Source organism: Coregonus lavaretus (assembly GCF_964263955.1).
Source record: "Coregonus lavaretus genome assembly, chromosome: 4".
Taxonomy (NCBI): domain Eukaryota; kingdom Metazoa; phylum Chordata; class Actinopteri; order Salmoniformes; family Salmonidae; genus Coregonus; species Coregonus lavaretus.
In genome coordinates this window covers 45550380-45569319 of record NC_139991.1, presented here as the reverse complement: position 1 = coordinate 45569319, position 18940 = coordinate 45550380, and the positions used below count along the sequence as shown (strand labels likewise).

Here is an 18940-nt window from a genome sequence, read left to right as displayed (position 1 = left end):
ATCCGTGGCAACTTCAAGAAATATGTCAGTATGTCATAAAAACATCTTACATTAAATAATGCTGACAGGAACTCTGTCTTAATGTGTAGGGTGCAGGGCGCTAGACTAACTTTTTTCCACTGGTGGCACTGGTGCTACCAACATTTTCAGTCGATGGCACCAGCACATGATTTGGTCGCACCAATTACTCGCCACTGTGTGCCGTTAATGACTGGACCTGTGTCCCATAATGTACCTGCATTCCATACAGAACCAGACTAATAATGACTAGCCATCTTTTAAATTAGCTGCCCTTGCCGGGCTTGACATTCAGGTACATTTGCCAGTGGCAAAATCCCACCTAGCAAGAGACCGAGGTGTTTTTGTACTATACAATATACAGTGTAGGCTATATGTGATGGCAGAGTTTGCAAAACAAATGCCCCGTGATTGATACAAATCATCATGAGATCATTCTGCCAGGTAGGCCTACTTTGCAGTCAACATTTAATTGGGACGTTTTTTTGGGAAAGCCTTTAGAAATGTTCATTCAAACAGCGCATAATGAATGAATTGCGCATGGCAAAGATTCCACCAAGACTTCGGACCAAACTTTTTGAATACCTGGTTTGCATACCCATTGTTGCATACCCATTGCTGTTTGAATAAATCTTGATAAAAGCAAATTGTGAACCAAAAACAAAAATTGACCAGCAAAAAAAATAATCACTGGCACCCTAGCGAACAATAAAACATTGTCAAGTCAAAGGGTCGCAAATGCAAGTGTTTTGGAAGCAGTTTTGAGCCCTGAGAGTGTCTCAAGTGAGTCAATGGACATTCCCCCTCTGTCTGGCTCTGTCTTACCATCTCAAAGAGAACAGCTGCAGTGACGGCCATCCAGTGCAGCTTGACCTCGAAGGCAGCGTTAAGGGAGAAGTTGCCATGGTAATAGCAGCTGCACCACTCGGTGCGGTCGCTGCGATTGTTAACGTCCACGTCCAAGGTGACCGTCTTCTGCTCTGGTACAGTGGCAGCTGAGGAGAGAGAGGAGGGAGGGGAGAGAGAGAGCAAGGGAGTAGAGGGACAGGCCCAGAGATCAGGCCCAAAGGGAGAGATGGATGTAGAGATGGACAGGCAGGAAGAGGACATTTGCATGGATATTATGAGATTAAGAGGGTGAGAGACAGTTGTTGGAGTATATGGAATATGGTACGGGGGGGGGGGGGGGACACACACACCAAATGTTTGAGATGGAGTTAGAAACTTCACAATGAATGTTAGCAAGTTATCGAAAGTCAGTGAAGCCACAATATTCCACCATAGCATCCTCTCTTGCCCTGAAACACCTCTGTTATGCTCAGAACTTGTCTCCAGGCAGATTCGGTACCAGGGTTGGGGTAAATTCCATGTCAATTTCAGTCAATTCAGGAAGTACACTGAAATTCCAATTCCATTTCTCTTCAACATTTCTCTTTCAGTTAGGACAATTTGGAATTGGAATTTGGTTTACTTTCTGAATTGACTGAAATTGAAATGGAATTGACCCCAAACCTGTTCTGTACTGACTATGTTTTAAGGATGATACATTTAGAATGCTACTCCAAATTACATCACAATTCTTTATAAATCATTATTTTGTTGTCCATATGATTATTTCATTCTGAAAAGGTTAGTGTGTTATTTTTTAAATAGGCCTATACGTTTTAATTACCAAGTCAGTACACTGTTAATCACTGGAGACAACACAAACATGGTCATCATGACAAACATAGGCATACAGGAAATTCTTTCTACAGCCAGATTGTGGTGTCATTGTTTCATGATTTCCTGGAGAGGAACCATTGAGTTTATTAATGTATAAATTACTATATTTTATGGTTCTGAATTATGATTCACACCTTATTAATCTCACAGAAATTAGTCCAAATAAGACACATTTTATGGGAGAAAAGTTATTGCATTTATGTTTTAGGTAATGTTGGGTATAATGACCATATCTGTTTTCTGAGCAGATGGGGGCAAAGCCTACAGTTAGAGCTGTTTCTCTCCCAGTGTTAGACATTTTCATGGGAATAAGCTGGTTTATATTAACCATAAAACAACTCCAAACTCATCAGTAATTTAAAGTGGCAATCCTTAGTTGAAAAATTACAAAGCAGAAAAAACTGAGGGATGGGTCTGGAGAAATGTAACCACTCTCAAATGAATAGACAGAGCTATGGATGCAAGGACTGACCATCCAAGATATAGAAACTATGTTTTGAGGCTATACAGTATTTGTTTACATTTCCGATGTTTACAAACATTGGAGTAAAACAAGCTTATATTTTGGGTTCTGATGGGGTACGACAGTTGAACTCAGCACGAGGCATTTAGAAGTTATATTCTTCAAGTATCAATGTGTATATATCATTACTTTATACGTCCAAAAATGCATGTAGCAACTGCAGATTGCCTCTAAATTGCTGTAAAAGTGGCAGCATAAACAGCATCAAATCACGGTAAGAAAATCACAGTGAGACAGAGAAAGAAGGATTGGTCAAGACTCCCTAAATGCAGTAACATTCTCACAACATTTTATAGTGGAAACGCATTAAACAGTACAGAGAGAGAAAGCAAAGAGAGGACAATGCACTGCACACCACTGCTCTACTGTACCACAGCCACTTCTACCACAGCATGCACTAAACACTACCACACCAACTAGTTCTCTAATTGGACGGAAAAGAGAACTACCACACCGATTACTGCTCTGATTGGAGGAAGTAGACGCAAATCCCATCCATCAGTGATCTGATTGGATGGAGTTGTTTTCAATCAGTCGACAGTGGCACGAGTACTACCATTAGATGTAATATGTACTGTACTGTACATACTGACATGCCAATTCGAGCTACAATTGGAGGCAGAGGAGGTTGGGATGAGAATGGGAAGAGGTTTAGGTGTACCACCAACCCAAGCTCTGCAAGCTGGAGTAGATAGATCACCAGCAATCACATGCAGCCCTGTTTTTGCCCGTAAGGGGGATGGGTACTGAGGTCCAATGCCTTGTGTCACACAGAATGAACAATGTCACCAGGATAATTATTAGTTCAGATGGTAGATGGCAAGTCAATGATTAAATGATGTGAGAGCAATGTTGTGATGGTGAGAAATTCAAGTCATTGGAAAGTACTTCAAGAGTAAAATTGTGGTTAGTATGTAATGAATCATGGGCCAATTATTCAAATCTAAGAATAAATTATCTAGAGTTTGATGGTTTTGATGGCTGTTTGTAAGTTCCCTGAATGCCTCAATCAAATAGAATAGTAGCTCCTCAGTTATGGAGTGGTGTTAAGTTATTTAGAGATCAACTGTTAACAAGTTACTAATGATTTTTGGGAACTTTTTGTCAACAATTCAAACCAAGTTAATAAAAAAATGTTTAACCGGATCTCAACCAACCATGTCCAAATCTGATGACCAAGTTAGCACCACTTCATATTTGCATACAGAGGCATGCAGGAATCTTGTCTGGTGGCTCTGTGTGACACCTGCTATGGGACCCTCCCTCCCAAACCCCTAAGGGCCTGTTGCAGGGTATGTGTCTGACTGGAAGGGAGGGGGAGGCATGCTCATTCTGATTGTGGGGGGGAAGTCATGTCCATTCTGGGGTGGGGTTGAGGTTGGGGTGGGTGGGCTGAGGCTCAGCTCTGGGGGAGGAGCAGGCTGTGTGTACCTAGCAGTGCTGCGGCCTGGCTGCGTCCTCCAAAGCTGCGGCTGAAGGAGCTGTGCCTACTTGCATAGGACGCAGGCCGGCTGGGCAGCCAGGGCAGCAGGAAGGCCGGGAGGTCACAAGGTCGACGCTCCTCCAGGACAAAAGCAACCTCGAACCACTTCCTCTGAAACAGGGCAAAGTCCTCCAAGGCTGCCGTTGACCAGCCTTGTGCCACAGGAGGAGGTAGCTGGGATGTAGGGCCTAGAGTACAGTAGAGATGGAGAGATATATGTATGGTTATTATTGAGTCTGGTTAGTTACCACCAGTGGCTGGAAACCTCAAATGAGAACAATCAATATCGGCATGACTGAGAATCAATGACTGGAAAGAGGTCAGTGTGGGAAGCAGGCAGGGCTGGGGTCAATTCCATTACAATTCCAGTCAATTCAGAAAGTAAACCAAATTCAAAATTCGCCGCACTGAAAAGCATTGAAGAGATTTGGAATTTCAGTGCACTTCCTGAACTGACTGGAATTGAAACGGAATTGACCCCATGGTGGGCAGCATGGAGGACTACCTTGTTCTAGGAAAGCAAACCAACATTTTTTCAATTGATACGTTTTCAGATTAGCTTTGTGTAGACTGTAAGTGTCTCCCTAACCTCGCTCGGCGTCTTTCTCTGCCACTATCCTATAGAAGTAGAAGCCATAGACAAAGGTCCTCATGGCATCCCCTGATGCATGGGTAACCAGGCCCTCATCCAGCATCTTCTACAGAAACACAGGGGACACAGCAATACTGTTAAAAACCCAACACACAAATGCTGCATTCACAACATACAGTGTGTCTCTTTCACATACTTTAACAAAGGCAGATAAACGTATACCTACCTGCATGATGTCAACAGCCATGCCTTGTGTGGCCACGCCCTCTACATTGTTGACCAGCCAATGGACGATCTCAGCACTGATGAAGCAGTTAGGGGGCAGGCCCTTCTGCTCAGGTAGAAGCTGCACACCTGTTCTATATATATCACACAGAAGGACAGAACAGTAGCTCAAACACACTCATCTAACTGCAGGGACAACAACAAACCACAACTAAAACACTTGAGGTATGTGTTGTGGTGCACGCCAACACACTCTTTCACACGCACATTTGTTTTACTAACCTTGTGGGGACCAAACAATTGATTCCTATTGAAAATCCTATTTTCCCTAACCTTAACCCCAAACCCTAATTCTAAGCCTAACCCCCAAGCCTAAAATAGCTTATTTTCTTGTAGAGACCGCCGAAATGTCCCCACTTGTCTGAATTTTCCTGGTTTTACTATCCTTATAAAACAAAAAAAACACACACACACACAGGGTCTTACGTGGGGTGTTTGATGGCCTCTAGTATCTCCATCAGGGTGGAGGATGAGGACAAACATAAGGCTCCAGTACCAGATTGCCCACTGTAAACTCACAGACATAAAAGCCTGGTTAACTATGACTAATGCCATCATCATTCACATAACACTTTCCAATTAGAAACATGATTTTGAACACTTTACAAAAAAACAGCATTTCTAAACCCACCTGGTTTCTGTGGTTAAGCTGGGTCCTGTGTCCCCTGTTGCCTGCGCTGCAGCCCCACCGGTCACCGCCCCAGCCCCTACCTGACCACCTTTGTCTGTGGCCCCTCCTTCAGCAGGATCTGTAGAAATCTACAGGCCAATCAGCAAAGGTTAGAATTAAATCAAACAGTCTCAGGCAGTCACTCTGCTGCCTTCTATTTATTTCATGTATATTACATATCAATCACTCCTAGTCTCATGCTAGTTAGATACTGAAGAGGATAACTCACATCTGGGATACATTACCTTAGTTGACTTGGCTTAAATCTGCCAGGTACTAGTGTAATGTGTGGTCTCTTCACAAACCACCAATCCGAAGTAACAAACAATAGTGTGTCTAAGGTAGACTCATGCAGACATGCAGATTTCATGCCAGCAGGACAGTACAGGATGCAAGCTACAAAATAGCTACACGGACTGAGTTGACCTTTTATTTCAATATTTGCACTGTCTCTGTGCACACTTACAGGGCCCTACACACTTACACACACTGTCACGCCAACACACACACAAACACTCACTCCATCAATTTCTCACTCACACATAATATGAACATACATTTATACTGACTCTACACACCCACTCACATGCAAGCTGCTGCTACTCTGTTTATCTTAAATCCTGTTGCCTAGTCCCCTTACCCCTATACATATCTACCTCCATCACTCCAGTATCCCTGCACATGTACAGTGCATTCGGAAAGTATTCAGACCACTTGACTTTTTCCACATTTTGTTACATTACAGCCTTATTCTAAAATGGATTAGATATTTTTTTTCTCATCAATCTACACACAATACCCCATAATGACAAAGCGAAAACAGGTTTTTCTAATCTTTACAAATGTAAAACAGAAATACCTTATTTACATAAGTATTCAGACCCTTTGCTATGAGACTCGAAATTGGGCTCAGGTGCATCATGTTTCCATTGATCATCCTTGAGTTGAGTTTCTACAACTTGATTGGAGTCCACCTGTGGTACATTCAATTGATTGGACATGGTCAAATACCATTTTATTGGTCAAATACACATATTTAGCAGATGTTATTGCGGGTGTAGCGAAATGCTTGTGTTCCTAGATCCAGCAGTGCAGTAGTCTCTAACAATTCACAACAACACACAAATCTAAAAGTAAAAGAATGGAATTAAGAAATATATAAATATTAGGACAAGCAATGTCGGAGTGGCATTGACTAAAATACATAGAATACAGTATATACATATAAAATGAGTAAAGCAGTATGTAAACATTATTAAATTGACTAGTGTTCCATTATTAAAGTAACCAGTGATTCCATGTCTATGTATATAGGGCAGCAGCCTCTAAGGTGCAGGTTGAGTAACCGGGTGGTAGCCGGCTAGTGATGGCTATTTAACTGTCTGATGGCCTTGAGATATAAGCTGTTTCTCAGTCTCTCGGTCCCAGCTTTGATGCACCTGTACTGACCTTGCCTTCTGGATGATTGCGGGGTGAACAGGCCGTTGCTCGGGTGGTTGATGTCCTTGATGATCTTTTTGGCCTTCCTGTGGCATTGGGTGCTGTAGGTATCCTGGAGGGCAGGCAGTGTGCCCCCGGTGAGGCGTTGGGCAGACCGCACCACCCTCTGGAGAGCCCTAAGGCTGCAGGCGGTGCAGTTGCCGTACCAGGTGGTGATACAGCCCGACAGGATGCTCTCAATTGTGCATCTGTAAATGTTTGTGAGGGTCTTACGGCATAGTCAAATTTCTTCAGCCTCCTGAGGTTGAAGAGGTGCTGTTGCGTCTTCTTCACCACACTGTCTGTGTGGGTGGACCATTTCAGATTGTCAGTGTAGTGTACGCCAAGGAACTTGAAGCTTTTCACCTTCTCCACTGCAGTCCCGTCGATGTGGATAGTTCCTTTGTTTAGTTGACGTTGAGGGAGAGATAATTTTCCTGGCACAACTTCGCCAGGGCCCTCACCTCCTCCCTGTAGGCTGTCTCGTCATTGTTGGTAATCAGGCCTACTACTGTTGTGTCGTCTGCAAACTTGATGATTGAGTTTGAGGCGTGCGTGGCCACACAGTCATGGGTGAACAGGGAGTACAGGACGGAGCTGTGTTGAGGATCAGAGAAGTGGAGGTGTTGTTTCCTACCTTCACCAACTGGGGGCGGCCTGTCAGGAAGTCCAGGACCCAGTTGCACAGTGCGGGGTTCAGACCCAGGGCCCCGAGCTTAATGATGAGCTTGGAGGGTACTATGGTGTTGAAGGCTGAGCTATAGTCAATGAACATCATTCTTACATAGGTATTCCTCTTGTCCCGATGGGATAGGGCAGTGTGCAGTGTGATGGCATCGTCTGTGGATCTATTGGGGTGGTAAGCAAATTGAAGTGGGTCTAGGGTGACAGGTAAGATAGATGTGATATGATCCTTAACTAGCCTCTCAAAGCACTTCATGATGACAGAAGTGAGTGCTACGCGGCGATAGTCATTTAGTTCAGTTACCTTTGCTTTCTTGGGTACAGGAACAATGGTGGACATCTTGAAGTAAGTGGGGACAGCAGTCTGGGCCGGCAACCTTGCGTGGGTTAACACGCTTAAATGTCTTACTCACGTTGGCCACGGAGAACGAGAGCCCACAGTCCTTTGGAGCGGACCGCGTCGGTGGCACTGTGTTATCCTCAAAGCGGGCGAAGAAGGTGTTTAGCTTGTCCAGGAGAAGACATCGGTGTCCACGACGTGGCTGGTTTCCCCTTTGTAATCCGTGATTGTGTGCCACATACGTCTCATGTCTGAGCCGTTGAATTGTGACTCCACTTTGTCTCTGTACTGACGTTTTGCCTGTTTGATTGCCTTACGGAGGGAATAACTACACTGTTTGTATTCAACCATATTCCTAGTCACCTTGCCATGGTTAAATGCGGTGGTTCGCACTTTCAGTTTTGCCATCTATCCACGGTTTCTGGTTTGGGTAGGATTTAATAGTCACAGTGGGAACAACATCCCCTATACACTTCCTGATGAACTCAGTCACTGTGTCCGTGTATACGTCCATTTTTTTCTCAGAACATATCCCAGTCCGTGTGATCAAAACAATCTTGAAGCATGAGATTCCGATTGGTCAGACCAGTGTTGAATAGACATTAGCATGGGTACTTCCTGTTTGAGTTTCTGCCTATAGGAAGGGAGGAGCAACATTGAGTTGTGACCTGATTTGCTGAAGGGAGGGCAGGGGAGGGCCTTGTAGGCATCCCGGAAGGGGGAGTAGCAGTTGTTGAGTGTTTTTCCAGTGTGAGTACTACAGTCAATGTGTTGATAGAACTTCGGTAGCGTTTTCCTCAAATTTGCTTTGTTAAAATCCCCAGCTACAATAAATGCGGCCTCAGGATATTCGGTTTCCAGTTTGCATAAAGTCCAGTGTAGTTCCTTGAGGGTCATCGTGGTATCGGCTAGAGGGGGTATATACACGGCTGTGACTATAACCAAAGATAATTCTCTTGGGAGGTAATACGGTCTGCATTTGATTGTGAGGTATTCTAGGTCGGGTGAACAAAAGGACTTGAGTTTCTGTACGTTATCACAATCACACCATGAGTGTTTAATCATAAAACGTACACCACCGCCTTTCTTCTTCCCGGAGAGTTCTTTATTCCTGTCTGCGCGATGTACTGAGAACCCAGCTGGCTTTATGTACGGGGACAGTATATCCGGAGAGAGCCATGATTCCGTGAAACAGAGTATGTTACAGTCCCTGATGTCTCTCTGGAAGGAGATCCTCACCCTGAGCTCATCTACTTTATTGTCCTGAGACTGAACATTAGCGAGTAATATACTCGGAAGCGGTGGATGGTGTGCACGCCTTGGACTAGAAAAAGACACATGACAGCCCGCTTGGAGTTTGCCAAAAAGCACCTAAAGGACTCTCAGACCATGACAAACAAGTTTCTCTGGTCTGATGAAACCAAGATTGAACTCTTTGGCCTGAATGCCAAGCGTCACGTCTGGAGGAAACCTGCCACCATCCCTACGGTGAAGCATGGTGGTGGCAGCATCATGCTGTGGGGATGTTTTTCAGTGGCAGAGACTGGGAGACTAGTCAGGATCGAGGGAAAGATGAACGGAGTAAAGTACAGAGAGATCCTTGATGAAATCCTGCTCCAAAGCGCTCAGGACCTCAGATTGGGGTGAAGTTTCACCTTCTAACAGGATAACGACCCTAAGCACACAGCCAAGACAACGCAGGAGTGGCTTCGGGACAAGTCTCTGAATGTCCTTGAGTGGCCCAGCCAGAGCCAGGACTTTAACCCGATCCAACATCTCTGGAGAGACCTCAAAATAGCTGTGCAGCGACATTCCCCATCCAACCTGACAGAGCTTGAGAGGATCTGCAGAGAAGAATGGGAGAAACTCCCCAAATACAGGTGTGCCAAGCTTGTAGCTTCATACCCAAAAAGACTCAAGGCTGTAATCACTGCCAAAGGTGCTTCAACAAAGTACTGAGTAAAGGGTCTGAATACTTACGTAAATGTGATATTTCCTTTTTATTAATTTTTTTGCAAGCATTTCTAAAAACATGTTTTTGCTTTGTCATTATGGGGTATTGTGTGTAGATTGATGAACAATTTTATCAATTTTAGAATAAGGCTGTAACGTAACAAAATGTATAAAAAGTCAAGGGGTCTGAATACTTTCTGAATACACTGTAAATATGGTATTGGAACTTACTTTTTAAATATTTAAATATATAGTATACTTACTTACTTTATTGTGTATTTCATATCGCTTACTCTTATTCTCGTGTGTTTTTTTCTAGTATTAAATTGTTATTGATTATTGCATTGTTGGGTTTTGAGTTAGCAAGAAAGGCATTTCACTGTACTTGTGCATGTGACATTAAAACTTGAAACAGGACAACACACACACACACACTTCTACTCTAACAGATGCAGCGGCGTCCAGTGCCCCTAGTTACTGACCTGTGTGTGATAGATGTAGGAGGAACGAGGGCTACGTATAAAATCCAAAATGAAGGCAGCATCCTGTCAGCATAGGAAGAGGGATACACCACAGGATGAAAAACCCAGAGTCCATCAACAGGAAAACAAGTGAAGGAGAGAAAGGTGGGGAAGGAGAGAAGGAAACAAAAGCAAAGCGAAACCCCATAATAAGGAAGCAAAGATAAACCCCTATAAACGGCAAACCAACATTCCATGCATACCAACAACAAAAAATGCCCCCAACCAAAACACACACCCAAAATGCCCCAATTGAGCTCCCTTTAACCCAAGACAGACATTGAGCTCCTTTTAACCCAATACAGAAATTGAGCTCCCTTTTACCCAACAGAAATTGAGCTCCCTTTTACCCAAACAGGAAACCTTGATCGTTGTGTTCCTTCCCAAAACCACACAAAGACACCCACCTTGCGAGGGCTGTCCACATATGTAGTGGTCGTGGAGACAGTGGAAGACTCACTGGTGGCAGCTGAGGGTTTCCCCTGTTGTTGCTGCTCCTCTAGAGTCCTGCAGACAGGAAATGCATCATTATTGTGAGACCGGTACCTTCAATGTCAGATACCCTGTGCATCCAATAATTTGGAAACACACAAGGTTCCATTGAAAGCACACAGAAAGGACAACTACACTCACTTCTGATTCTGCTCCAACTCCAGGAGAGCTGATAAAGCAGAGGTGCCTTTCTTGCCTAGAGGGGGCGCTACAGGCTCTGGAGGGTAGGCAGAGAGAGGACCAGTCACCTGCAGACCCTTCATCGCCGGTCCTTTCTACAGACAGAATGAGAGGGGAAGACAGTATGACAAGAAGCTTAAAACTTCAAACAGCTCAAGACAACAACATTGGCATAGGATCATTGTTTCTGGCAGAGTCAGTTTCTCTCTTGGCTGGGTTTGCAAGACTGCTCAATCACATCATTTGGGTTAATCTTTTGAGTTTTTGTCTTTTTAAATGATTAAGACAGTGTTTTAGGGTGTTACCCTGATGATCCTGTCGGAGCGGTGGCGTCTGCGGATGCGGTTGAGTCCCTCCAGGAAGCGGATGAAGCCGTCCAGCAGGGCCCAGTCCCCGGTGCCCGTCATGCCCTCTCTGCCCGCCACCGTCCCCGCTCCCTCCCCGTACACGTCCCAGTGCCCCTCGCCGTCCGCCACACGTCTAGCCCCCCCAGCTGGCAGCAGCAGGAAGCGGGTCCGCCAGAACTTCAGAGAGTCTATCAAACTATGGCACAGGAACGGTAGATAAGGTAAAAAATATGAGTAATTTGGAAGTGTGACTGTATATACAGTGCATTCGGAAAGTATTCAGACCCCTTTACTTTTTCCACATTTTTTTAACGTTACAGCCTTATTCTAAAATTGATTAAATTAAAGTTTTCCCTCATAAATCTATACACAATACCCCATAATGACAAAGCAAAAACAGGTTTTTACAAATTTTTGCAAATGTATTACAAATAGAAAACAGAAATACCTTATTTACATAAGTATTCAGACCCTTTGCTATGAGACTCGAAATTGAGCTCAGGTACATCCTGTTTCCATTGATCATCCCTGAGCTGTTTCTACAGCTTGATTTGAGTCCACCTGTGGTACATTCAATTGATTGGACATGATTTGGAAAGGCACACACCTATCTATTTAAGGTCCCACAGTTGACATTGCATGTCAGTGCAAAAAACAAGCCATGAGGTTGAAGGAATTGTCCGTAGAGCTCCGAGACAGGATTGTGTCGAGGCACAGATCTGGGGAAAAATTCTGCAGCATTGAAGGTCCCCAAGAACACAGTGGCCTCCATCATTCTTAAATGGAAGAAGTTTGGAACCACCAAGACTCTTCCTAGAGCTGGCCACCCAGCTAAACTGTCACTCTGACAGAGCTCCAGAGTTACTCTGTGGAGATGGGAGAACCTTTCAGACAGACAACCATCTCTGCAGCACTCCAACAATCAGGCATTCATGGTAGAGTGACCAAACGGAAGCCACTCCTCAGTAAAAGACACATGACAGCCCCCTTGGAGTTTGCCAAAAAGCACCTAAAGGACTCTCAGACCATGACAAACAAGATTCTCTGGTCTGATGAAACCAAGATTGAACTCTTTGGCCTGAATGCCAAGCGTCACGTCTGGAGGAAACCTGCCACCATCCCTACGGTGAAGCATGGTGGTGGCAGCATCATGCTGTGGGGATGTTTTTCAGCGGCAGAGACTGGGAGACAAGTCAGGATCGAGGGAAAGATGAACGGAGCAAAGTACAGAGAGATCCTTGATGAAAACCTGCTCCAAAGCGCTCAGGACCTCAGATTGGGGCGAAGTTTCACCTTCTAACAGGATAACGACCCTAAGGACACAGCCAAGACAACGCAGGAGTGGCTTCGGGACAAGTCTCTGAATGTCCTTGAGTGGCCCAGCCAGAGCCTGGACTTGAACCCGATCAAACATCTCTGGAGAGACCTGAAAATAGCTGTGCAGCGACGCTCCCCATCCAACCTGACAGAGCTTGAGAGGATCTGCAGAGAAGAATGGGAGAAACTCCCCAAATACGGGTGTGCCAAGTTTGTAGCGTCATACACAAGAAGACTTGAGGCTGTAATCGCTGCTAAAGGTGCCTCAACAAAGTACTGAGTAAAGGGTCTGAATACTTATGTAAATGTGATATCAGCTTTTTATTTTTAATACATTTGCAGAAATTTCAAAAAAACTTTTTTTGCTTTGTCATTATGGGATATTGTGTGTAGATTGATGAGGGGTAAAAACAACTTAATCAATTTTAGAATAAGGCTGTAACGTAACAAAATGTGGAAAAAGTCAAGGGGTCTGAATACTTTCTGAATGCATTGTAGGTACCTGAAGTCCTCAGAGCCAGCAGAGCAGATGTACTGGTCCAGGTAGTTCCACTTGTACTCCTCCAGTCTCTCATGACCAAACTCCACCCAGCAGGACAGGAAGTGGGCCTCAGAGTGAGGGGGGCACAGACTGTAGCTGTACTGGATCTGGGCTGACTCATACGGGTACCTGACACACACACACACACATTACAGGTGAGTGACATGCAAACATAGTCTGATGATTTAGCTGGGAGTATGGCTCTAATGTAAGGCTGGAGACTCACTTGGGGAGGTAGCGGGTAACAGTGATGATTTTATCCTTCAGGCAGACTTTATGGAAGGTACGGCCCATACTGAGCCAGTACAGACTCTCCTCCTCTTCTGGCCTGCGCCGAGAGACCAGCCCTGAGAAGGAGGAAGAGAGAGACAGAGGGTAAATGACTGCACTTGGTCCAAACTGAGATTATTGTGGTTTACCAAATGATTAAATTATGCAAATAAATATGCTGTATAAGGGAATCATCTCTAAGTGAACGGTGTCAGCCAGTAGCTAACTGTGACTGTGGTGGTATTAGGTAACTGTGTCAGAGCAGAGCCACAGGCCTGGACAGACAGGGTATAGAACACCTCTGGTGTAGAGTGGACTACTGCTGAGGGGTGGGGCCACAGCGGGCTTGGGTTTCCTTTTGTTTGGTTGGACGATGATCTGGTAGCCCTGCATCAGCCGCTGACAGATAAACTCCTCAAACACCTGAGGGGCACTCATCACCGGGGCCTCATCATCCCGCCTGAGACAGAGAGAGAGGGAGGGTGAGAGGGGTGAGGCATCTGAAACAGGTGCATGTACAGTGAGGGAAAAAAGTATTTGATCCCCTGCTGATTTTGTACGTTCGCCCACTGACAAAGAAATGATCAGTCTATCATTTTAATGGTAGGTTTATTTGAACAGTGAGAGACACAATAACAACAACAAAAATCAGAAAAACACATGTCAAAAATGTTATACATTGATTTGCATTTTAATGAGGGAAATAAGTATTTGACCCCTCTGTAAAACATGACTTAGTACTTGGTGGCAAAACCCTTGTTGGTAATCACAGAAGTCAGACGTTTCTTGTAGTTGGCCACCAGGTTTGCACACATCTCAGGAGGGATTTTGACCCACTCCTCTTTGCAGAGCTTCTCCAAGTCATTAAGGTTTCGAGGCTGACGTTTGGCAACTCGAACCTTAAGCTCCCTCCACAGATTTTCTATGGGATTAAGGTCTGGAGACTGGCTAGGCCACTCCATGGCCTTAATGTGCTTCTTCTTGAGCCACTCCTTTGTTGCCTTGGCCGTGTGTTTTGGGTCATTGTTATGCTGGAATACCCCTCCATGACCCATTTTCAATGCCCTGGCTGAGGGAAGGAGGATCTCACCCAAGATTTGACGGTATATGGCCCTGTCCATCGTCCCTTTGATGCGGTGAAGTTGTCCTGTCCCCTTAGCAGAAAAACACCCCCAAAGCATTATGTTTCCACCTCCATGTTTGACGGTGGGGATGGTGTTCTTGGGGTCATAGGCAGCATTCCTCCTCCTCCAAACACGGCGAGTTGAGTTGATGCCAAATATCAAAATTTTGGTCTCATCTGACCACAACACTTTCACCCAGTTCTCCTCTGAATCATTCAGATGTTCATTGGCAAACTTCAGACGGGCCTGTATATGTGCTTTCTTGAGCAGGGGGACCTTGCGGGCGCTGCAGGATTTCAGTCCTTCACGGCGTAGTGTGTTGCAATTGTTTTCTTGGTGACTATGGTCCCAGCTGCCTTGAGATCATTGACAAGATCCTCCCGTGTAGTTCTGGGCTGATTCCTCACCGTTCTCATGATCATTGCAACTCCACGAGGTGAGATCTTGCATGGAGCCCCAGGCCGAGGGAGATTGACAGTTATTTTGTGTTTCTTCCATTTGTGAATAATCGCACCAACTGTTGTCACCTTCTCACCAAGCTGCTTGGCGATGGTCTTGTAGCCCATTACAGCCTTGTGTAGGTCTACAATCTTGTCCCTGACATCCTTGGAGAGCTCTTTGGTCTTAGCCATGGTGGAGAGTTTGGAATCTGATTGATTGATTGCTTCTGTGGACAGCACTCCATTTAAGAGTGTGCTCCTAATCTCAGCTCGTTACCTGTATAAAAGACACCTGGGAGCCAGAAATCTTTCTGATTGAGAGGGGGTCAAATACTTATTTCCCTCATTAAAATGCGAATCAATTTATAACATTTATGACATGCGTTTTTCTGGATTTTGTTGTTGTAATTCTGTCTCTCACTGTTCAAATAAACCTACCATTAAAATTATAGACTGATCATTTCTTTGTCAGTGGGCAAACGTACAAAATCAGCAGGGGATCAAATACTTTTTTCCCTCACTGTAGCTGCTGCTCTATTAGTTGCTATATTTCTCAGTAAGGCAATAGACCATGCAGTCAGTGTTGCAGTAGTCATTTTGTATACTACGTGAGGTGTGTGTGTACTCTGCGAGTTACACTTTCTACCCCTCCAGGTCAGTGTGTGGCAACATGTCGTACCAGCCCTCAGTGTAGTCGTTCTACAGTGTGTATGTGTATGTGTGTGTGTGTCCTGTACCTCTCCAAGTCAGTGTGTGGTAGCAGGTCGTAGCAGCCCTCAGTGTAGTCGTTCTGCAGGGTCTGCCATTCGGGGAAGTAGTCGGTGGTGAGGGGCAGACAGGCGGGTGTGGTCAGAGACTTCCAGTCTACCCCCACCGTGCAACAGAAGCTTGGCACTGTCGGGGGGGCAGACAGCAGCAGGGCTTCAGGGGAACCCCCACCACACACACACGAACGCAACCAGACAAAAATACCATACAACACAAAGACAGACAGACAGACAAACAAACAAACAAGTGCCCCATGGCAAACACACATACCACCCAACAGGGTGCATTTTGTGGAGGAGGAGGTAGGTAAGGAAATAGGAAAAGAAGGACAAGCAAAAGAGAGAAATATGTTTGGAATGAAAGGAAGGTGTGCAGAGGTGGTTGATAAAGTAGGAGGAGGGGAAAGTGTGGAAATGTGGAACAAAAAGTTTGGAAAGGAACAAAGATACAGGTTGGAATTATAAGAGAGTGGCGTGGGAAAAACAACAGCCAATGACAGACAGAAACGGACGAACAAAAATAAAAGTAGAGAAAGAGAGAGGGAGAGAAAAGAGGGGGAAGAAAAAAAGAGCAGAGTGTTATTCTCATTGCACCTGATGATGATTCCAGTGTCATTGACAGAGCTGGAGCTCTGATCAACACATGCAGGAGACTGAGGCTCTGTGACAATCGACGTGGCAATCTGTGATGATGTGATAAGCACGTGATAAGCCGTGATCTCATCAGCAGTGTGATTACAACACAAACATGCACGCATATACAGTGCCTTCAGAAAGTATTCAGACCCCTTGACTTTTTCCACATTTTGTTACATTACAGCCTTATTCTAAAATGGATTAAATGAATAAAAATCCTCAGCAATCTACACACAATACCCCATAATGACAAAGCGAAAACAGCTTTTTTGAAAATTCTGCTAATTTGTTGCAAATAAAAAACAGAAATACCTTATTTACGTAAGTATTCAGACCCTTTATTATGAGACTTGAAATTGAGCTCAGGTGCATCCTGTTTCCACTGATCATCCTTGAGATGTTTCTACAACTTGATTGGAGTCCACCTGTGGTACATTCAATTGATTGGACATGATTTGGAAAGGTACACACCTGTCTATATAAGGTCCCACAGTTGACAATGCATGTCAGAGCAAAAACCAAGCCATGAGGTCAAAGGAATTGTCCGTAGAGCTCCGAGACAGGACTGTGTCGAGGCACAGATCTGGGGAAGGGTATGAAAACATTGCTGGAGCATTGAAGGTCCCCAAGAACACAGTGGCCTCCATCATTCTTAAATGAAAGAAGTTTGAAACGACCAAGACTCTTCCTTGAGCTGGCCGCCCGGCCAAACTGAGCAGTCTGGGGAGAAGGGCCTTGGTCAGGGAGGTGACCAAGAACCCGATGGTCACTCTGAAAGAGCTCTAGAGTTCCTCTGTGGAGATGGGAGAACCTTCCAGAAGGAGAACCATCTCTGCAGCACTCCACCAATCAGGCCTTTATGGTAGAGTGGCCAGATGGAAGCCACTCCTCAGCAAAAGGCACATGACAGCCCACTTGGAGTTTGCCAAAAGGCACCTAAAGACTCTCAGACCATGAGAAACAAAATTCTCTGGTCTGATGAAACCAAGATTGAACTCTTTGGCCTGAATGCCAAGCGTCACGTCTGGAGGAAACCTGGCACCATCCCTACGGTGAAGCATGGTGGTGGCAGAATCATGCTGTGGGGATGTTTTTCAGCGGCAGGGACTAAGAGACTAGTCAGGATCGAGGCAAAGATGAACGGAGCAAAGTACAGAGAGATCCTTGACGAAAACCTGCTCCAGCGTGCTCAGGACCTCAGACTGGGGTGAGGGTTCACCTTCCAACAGGACAACAACCCTAAGCACACAGCCAAGACAACGCAGGAGTGGCTTCGGGACAAATCTCTGAATTTCCTTGAGTGGCCCAGCCAGAGCCCGGACTTGAACCCGATTGAACATCTCTGGAGAGACCTGAAAATAGCTGTGCAGCAACGCTCCCCATCCAACCTGACAGAGCTTGAGAGGATCTGCAGAGAATGGGAGAAACTCCCCAAATACAGGTGTGCCAAGCTTGTAGCGTCATACCCAAGAAGACTCGAAGGCTGTAATCGCTGCCAAAGGTGCTTCAACAAAGTACTGAGTAAACGGTCTGAATAATTATGTAAATGTAATATTTAAGTCCTTCGATCTCATGGCTTGGTTTTTGCTCTGACATGCACTGTCAACTGTGGAACCTTATGTAGACAGGTGTGTGCCTTTCCAAATCATTTCCAATCAATTGAATTTACCACAGGTGGACTCCAATCAAGTTGTAGAAACTCATCTCAAGGATGATCAATGGAAACAGGATGCACCTGAGCTCAATTTCAAGTCTCATAGCAAAGGGTCTGAATACTTATGTAAATAAGGTATCTGTTTTTTTTATTTTCAATACATTTGTAAACATTTCTAAAATCCTGTTTTTCCTTTGTCATTATGGGGTATTGTGTGTAGATTGTTGAGGGAAAAAACTATTTAATACATTTTAGAATAAGGCTGTAACCTAACAAAATGTGGAAAAAGTAAAGCGGTCTGAATACTTTACGAAGGCACTGTATGGCTCATACAAACACATATATATAGTACATGCAAAAAAACACACTACACATACCACATAGAAATTATGGACAGTAATTTATGCATTTACATTTTAGTCATTTAGCAGACGCTCTTATCCAGCGCAATTAGGGTTAAGTGCCTTGCTCAAGGGCACAGACATACAGTGGGGGAAAAAAGTATTTAGTCAGCCACCAATTGTGCAAGTTCTCCCACTTAAAAATATGAGAGAGGCCTGTAATTTTCATCATAGGTACACGTCAACTATGACAGACAAATTGAGAAGAAAAAAAATCCAGAAAATCCCATTGTAGGATTTTTTATGAATTTATTTGCAAATTATGGTGGAAAATAAGTATTTGGTCACCTACAAACAAGCAAGATTTCTGGCTCTCACAGACCTGTAACTTCTTCTTTAAGAGGCTCCACTGTCCTCCACTCGTTACCTGTATTAATGGCACCTGTTTGAACTTGTTATCAGTATAAAAGACACCTGTCCACAACCTCAAACAGTCACACTCCAAACTCCACAATGGCCAAGACCAAAGAGCTGTCAAAGGACACCAAAAACAAAATT

The 18940-nt window shown here is 44.6% G+C and overlaps 1 protein-coding gene across 1 annotated transcript in view; it reads right to left on the bottom strand.

The window, feature by feature from the left end:
* The window catches only part of depdc5 (DEP domain containing 5, GATOR1 subcomplex subunit), a 34578-nt gene that overhangs the window by 1984 nt on the left and 13654 nt on the right, over positions 1-18940 (bottom strand). Inside the window, exons 26-39 of the mRNA XM_084160939.1 lie at positions 15722-15905; positions 13720-13880; positions 13377-13497; positions 13112-13279; positions 11251-11488; positions 10907-11040; positions 10681-10780; positions 10235-10297; positions 5258-5385; positions 5053-5133; positions 4568-4700; positions 4339-4447; positions 3698-3937; positions 844-1013 (exon numbers count right to left, since the gene is read on the bottom strand). Of these exons, the coding sequence (XP_084017065.1) occupies positions 844-1013; positions 3698-3937; positions 4339-4447; positions 4568-4700; positions 5053-5133; positions 5258-5385; positions 10235-10297; positions 10681-10780; positions 10907-11040; positions 11251-11488; positions 13112-13279; positions 13377-13497; positions 13720-13880; positions 15722-15905 (2030 nt within the window). The remainder of the gene's footprint in view (positions 1-843; positions 1014-3697; positions 3938-4338; positions 4448-4567; positions 4701-5052; positions 5134-5257; positions 5386-10234; positions 10298-10680; positions 10781-10906; positions 11041-11250; positions 11489-13111; positions 13280-13376; positions 13498-13719; positions 13881-15721; positions 15906-18940) is intronic.